Source organism: Teleopsis dalmanni, unplaced genomic scaffold, assembly GCF_002237135.1.
Source record: "Teleopsis dalmanni isolate 2A unplaced genomic scaffold, ASM223713v2 unscaffolded_contig_2321, whole genome shotgun sequence".
In the NCBI taxonomy this organism is placed as follows: Eukaryota; Metazoa; Arthropoda; class Insecta; order Diptera; family Diopsidae; genus Teleopsis; species Teleopsis dalmanni.
The window spans coordinates 1-6,707 of NW_024033703.1; the positions used below are offsets into that span (position 1 = coordinate 1).

The 6,707-nt window shown below is 30.7% G+C and overlaps 1 protein-coding gene across 1 annotated transcript; it reads right to left on the minus strand.

Moving 5' to 3' along the window:
- Positions 1 to 860: 860 nt before the first annotated feature.
- Positions 861 to 3,382, minus strand: LOC119664626 (the record flags this gene model as incomplete). The annotated part of the gene is given in 4 exon segments (XM_038074085.1): positions 861 to 1,573; positions 1,731 to 2,129; positions 2,301 to 2,701; positions 3,141 to 3,382. Coding segments are annotated over 3 exon segments (1,404 nt in total). The 3' UTR covers positions 861 to 934.
- Between the last annotated feature and the right edge of the window lie 3,325 nt (positions 3,383 to 6,707).

Genomic DNA, 6,707 nt, shown 5'->3' on the forward strand with positions numbered 1-6,707 from the left:
TTTTTTTCTTATAAACAATAAAAGTAAAATATCTTATTTATTAATTGGAATTATTAATGTTTTAACTAAAGTTTGAGTTCTTCTATTTCGAAAAGTCGACAATTGTTTCTATAATTAGGATAAAAATGTCCTTCAATTAATGAACCGTAACAATAGTTTATGATGAGCGCAGATGTTGCAGGAAAAAATATTGCTTGAATACCTGCTCATAATTACAAAAGATTATTTTAACTTACTCAAGGTATCCTATTTATTGTAGAATGAGGGTTTCTTTCATTATTCTATTGTTTTAAATAACAATAGTTAACAATTTAATTTGTGGGGAAAACCAGTGTTCATAAAATAAATAAAAATAATAATAATAAATAAAAATACTAATAAATAAAAATACTAATAAATAAAAATAATAATAATAAATAAAAATAGTAATAAATAAAAATAATAATAATAAATAAAAATTTAAATATTTTAAATTTATTATAATAATAAATATTCGAAAAAATGATCAACCCATGTGCATAAAATAAATAAATAAAAACTTAATTATATTAAATTTATTATTATAATTTTAATAAAATATATTTGAAAAAATAATTAACCCGTGTGGATAAATTAAAAATTGAAATATATTTACCCCTATTTTGAATCAAATGGGAGCGGGAGCGGGAGCTTTTCCTCTTTTCCCAGTTCCTCTATTCTGAATCAAATGCAAATGGGAGTTTTTTTCCCCTATTTTGCACCAAATTTTTCGCAAGTAAATTGTGTGGGAGATAAGTTAAAAAAATGTTGAATATAAAAAAGAGGTGAATATATTTAACATTCCGTTCTTATATCAAAAATCTTAAAATTAAAGAACTTAAAGAATTTTGCATAATTTACAATAAGGTATTATACAAATAAATTTAATAAATAAAGCAAATATGTACTACTAAAATTAGTCGTCTAATGAAATGCTGTCATATTTCAGGTTGTTGCAAGCTACATCAGGCTGCAACACATCCAACTGTGGACTAAAGGACTCTGGAGAAGGTGATGCAGCATATCTGGTTGAATTTACATTTATAACTTCAGGTGAAACAGTAGCGGAATAGTTCGACATACTGGAATTCCCTGATGAAATTGTTCGTATACGTGTCTGTTGCCGTTTAACTGTTTTGAATGTAGATTCATGCTTATTATATGGAGAAGTAGACAAAATTGGATCTATTGAATGTTCATCTACTTCAGATTCTAATTCATATTTCGGTATAGTATTTGTAGAAACTGTAAAACTTCGGATATTGGGACCCACTGACGAAATTGTCCTTACACCTGGTTGTTGATGTTCAATTACTTTATAGGAATATTCATTTAAGTTACCTAGCGTCGCTTGGTAAAGAACTTCATTGATCATTTTGTTGGCATATATTTGCTGATTGCGCTCCAAATTCCTGTACTGAACTTCCCAGGAAGTACTTAAAGCATTTGCTTCATCTAGTTTTATTTTTTTAGAAATTGGCAAAGGCGAAATAGCTTCTGGTATGATCTCATTTCTTTCTTCGTTTTTTTTTCGTAAATGCCCATTGGATTGTGTCTAAAATAATTAAATAAGGAATTCTAATTAGATATAATTATTTACGGTTATATAAAATTGAAAAATAACACTAAAATATAAATAAATAAAATATAACAATACATGGAAATATATATTTTTAGCTTATTTATTGTGTATGGGGAACCTGTTTGCTCACCTGCTTAAAACTGTCATTTAATGCGTAGTCAATCGGTGGAGCTTTTTCCGGAATAGTCCTTAAGAAATTCAAAGAATTGAAATACCAAACATTGGAAACATACAGGTCATCACCTGTGGCACCAGACTTTTCACTTGCCTTTACTTTTTTAATTTCTCTGCGGTAGCCGGATCGTAGAGTATTAATCGATCTTTTAACTTCCTGTACATCAGCATCCGGGTGAAATTCTCTTAATTTCTTAACTAAAATTGCTAGGCATTCATCCTTTCGTTTCCTATTGTGGTAATCGCTATCATCGACTTTCCATAATGCGGGCAAACTTTGATATAAATTTATAAATTCCTTCCAAAATTTAGTATCTATAAATGTTGATAGAATTTCTTGTTTTGTCGATTTTTTCTAAAATAATGGAATAATAACTAATTTTATTTAAATTTAATTATTTACGGTTAAATAAAATTGAAATAAAACACTAAAATAAAAAAAAATAATATATAACAATACATGAAATCATGTATTATTATTTTAACACCACTTTATTTGTTTTGTATTTGGAATTTATTTGCTTGCCTTCTTGGAACTGCCATTTAATTTGAAGTGAATAGATGAAGCTTTTTTCACTTGTCCTTTTAAGAAATTCAAATGATTGAAATACCAAACAGTGGGAACATACAGATCATCACCAGACTTTTCACTTGCCTCTATTTTTTTAATTTCTCTGCGGTAACCGTTTCGTAGAGTATTAATCTTACTTTTAACTAGTCTTGCATTAGCGTTCGGTTGAATTTCTCTTAGTTTTTTAACTAAAACTGCTAGGCATTCAATCCTTCGCCTCTTATTATTGTAGTCGCTATGACGGACTTTCCATAATGCGGGAAGACTTTGATATAAATCTATAAATTCTATCCAAAATTTAGTGTGTGTAAATAGTCCCATTAAGACTTCTCGTTTTATTCACAATACTCGTAAACCTAGGAAAAAAAGAACATATGCATTAGTTTACACTGTCGCACTTACATTTATATGGATAAATTAGTACAAATTAGTTGCACAAATCTCTATATAAAAATGTGCGATATAGTACTATACAACGCGAAAAATAATCTTTTTAACTGTTTGAATTGGAGACTGTCGAATAAGTCACATTCATACGTACATGGTTTGATAAAAATAGAAAAACAAATTACTAGAAATGTTTAATAAAAAATACAATACTTCTTAGAGTAGATTTTTTTGAATATTATATATTATTTAATTTTAAGATTTTTTATTAACTTAATTACAAAAAATTTAATTTTTAACTCTGTATTTTTTTCACAAAAATCAATTTCGCAAAAATCTGTGGGTAGACTTCTATAAGTATGATTTATAAACATAGTATTATTCAATTTTAAATAAAGTTATATTTACAATTATTATTTCGTTAATACGTAATTCGAAAATAATTCTTTTCTTGCTATTTAATACAATCACTTAATATTTACTTCACTTCCAAACTTTTATTTACAGACAAAATACTTCATCGCAACGCTCACCAGTTAACATAAATATATAAACAAATTAAAGTTTACGAAGAGTCCTTTTATCAGAAGGATATTAACACATGATTATGAAAATATAGCATTCATACGAAAATCAAAAAATTTTGATATCCATCATTCATGAGCACCATGATAGCTTCGCTATCATTCATGAGCGAATAACTACATCAAACACGCTCGATACGTCTAGTCTCGCGAAATTTAATAGATAATAAGAGAAAGCAATTTAGAATTTCATAATACATGCAAAATATTATTTAAAATTTTTGTAAAGAAATATTTTAAAGACTGCTATCATATCAGAAACAAATTTACACTAACGAATTATAACTCACAATTAATTAATATGTCTGAATTATATTTTGATTCCAAAATTTTAAATTAGATTCATATTGCAAGTTTAGGTTCAATTTATATAATTAAAATTTATAGAATTGAATATTAAATTTATGTAGTAAATTTCAATTTAAATAAATATTTATTGAATAATAATTTTATTTTCGTAACATCAAATACTGTGCAACCACATTCAACTACTTGAAATATCTTAACTAATACTTTTGAAAAGTCAACATGTTTTTAAACTACCATACAGAAAATAATAATATAATGTTCTAGCTACAAAGGGCTTTGGGATAGCAAATCATTATTAAGCCAACTTCCAATCTTCAGCCTCTTCGAAGTCAGACAGTTCATAAGTAGTTGACGGGCATAATCTAGGCAATTAAAGCCACATACGTGGGGCTCTGCAGATGAGATTGGTGAGGTGCATGCATGCATATGGCCTATATATGACTTCTGTTCTCTATGTTATGGGCGGTCATAATATGCTCTAAACCGCGTCTGTTCTTTATGTTAGAAGCTGCGGAAATCAATGTGCTTAATTATCTAAAGTAGATGATAGATCCTACTGAACTTTCGCTTTGTGTTTATAACATCGTGCGGAAATCTATGTCTCTAAGGGATAATCGCGATTCGAAAATTCCCTCTGCCTCGACAATCTGCACACCGAATTTGGAGGTGCGAATTTTCTGTTGTCTTAGCAAAAATTCAAATATATCAGCATCCTTAAAAAAGTATCATAATAACTAACAAAATACATACAAGTTTAAAACACGCACCACGATTGCTACATGGAATTTTAGGACACTATAACAATGCGGTCGACTACATCGAGCCGCAGAAGGACTTACGCGTCTCCACATTGAAATAATGGGTCTTTCTGAATACATGTGGAATGACTTCCGCGAACACCAACTAACATCAGGCGAGAAGTTTTTATATTCCGGAAGAGACCCAAAACGATATACACAGCGACAGTGTCAACTTCTTGCTGAGCAAAAATGCCTGTAAATCCAATTCCAATCGAAGCAAGAAATATTACAGTTATTCAAGTTTACGTTTCAATTGAACTTGCAGATGACGAATCTAAGCTAAACTCCTACAATCAACTCTTGGCTACACTTTCAAAAACACACAAATGTGACAATATCATTTGTATAGAACTCTTAAATACAAAAACAGGTTGAGACAACACCAATTTTGAGCACATTATGAGCAAACATGGTTTATGCACGGCCAACTTTGTAGAACTGTGTACCTCACATGATTTAGCATGTGAGCCCTTCATACACAGAAAATGTCATGAAACGAATTAAGTTTCGTCAGATAACAGAACAGAAAACTAAATCCATCACATATACATAAGCAGAAAGTGATGGAAAAGTTTACTCGACGTCTGTGCCAAGAGAAGAGCAGATATCGGCTCCGACTATCCGACGGCTCCGACCAACTGAAACTTGATCAGAGCGCTTTATAATGTTGAACTCTCAGATATTATCGCAACCAGCGCATGAGTATGCCGATTATACTTACGTTCCCCTATCCTCTTTGTCATCGTCATCGACGGAGTTCTGCAAAACTGTATCGATGAAAAACGAACAGGCATTTATTGGAACTATAATGAACAACTTAAAGACCTGGCTTATGCAGACGACATCTGTTTAATTTCAGTGAAGCACTCCGACATGCAAGCAAAACCTGATGAACTATGCGTTGAGTCCAGTAAGGTTGGTCTAAAAATCAACATCGATAAAACCGAGACCTATTAACACCAATAACCAGTGGCGTCACTAGGCGTCAGCGATGTCGGCGACCGCCGACGGCCTCGCGCCCACAGGGGCCTCGCAAAAAGTTACCGACTCTGGATTCTAAGCACTTAATAAATATTTTGAACAATTTGATTTGATAATGGCATTAACCATATTCGAAATATTTCCGAATGTTTATATAGTAACCAGATTCATGTTCACAGTTCTAGTCAGTATAGCTCCGACGGAAAGAAGCCTTCAAATTTAAAATTGATTAAGACATACTAGAAAAGATCCAAGAGAGACTTTCTCCATTCGAAATTCTATAAACTGAAGCGAAAATAGCAGCTGACGCAAATTATGTAATAATTTTAAAAAAAAATTGAGTGAAGCTTAAAGTAGGAAAATTCATTTATTTTAATTTGTGTTTATTTTAAATTGATTATTTACTTTTACAACTGGGTTATAAAGGGGGCCTCGCAATTCTAATGTCGCCGACGTCCAGAGTTGGTCTAGCTCCGCCACTGCCAATAACAATATTGATTTCACGATATGTGATGTCATTAGTAACTCCGACTTATATGAAAAATGTTAATGAACCAATGGCCAATTACATAAGACTATGAAAATGACGTTGGCACGGTCACATATTGCATTGATTTATAAATAGTTTCAATAAATCTTAACGAAAGAGTAGTTTTAAACGAATTTAGCTAGAAAAATAAATCAGCACTTTAATTAGTAATTTAGAAAAATTAAATCACCTGCACTAAATGGAATCAATGGCATGCCTGTGAAAAGTCTTTCGTTATCACTATTTTAGGTATCTTCCCGCAAATCTGGAAAACTGCAGTTATAGTAGCTTTTCCACAATCTGCAAAATACTTTTGTTTGCCTGAAAATTGGATACCTATAAGTTTTGTGCTCCCTATAGGTAAAATAGCAGAAAGATTAGTACTGGCAAAACTCAAAAATATAATGATAGTTAAAGATATCATTCCTAAAAAACAGTGAAAAAACAGATATCATTCCACTCGGTGAAATGAAACCGACTGAATTGGCCTTGTCTGATATCAATATGTGATGTGTGGTATAAAATGTTGATATTGCAGTTAAAATGATAAAACTATTTATCAAATAGAGAGTTTTTGGTTAAAATCCGATTTTTTCTCATCTATAAAGATAATTAAACTGGTCGTTCCTTAAAGATTCACATTGTCTCCTTTATTGCAAATGAGCAATTTCGCTCTTTGCTGATGAGACCTGCATTATGCATGCAGGTAAACAATATACAACTGCATATTGATAAGATAATAAAATATTTCCGAGCAACTATACACAAGAAA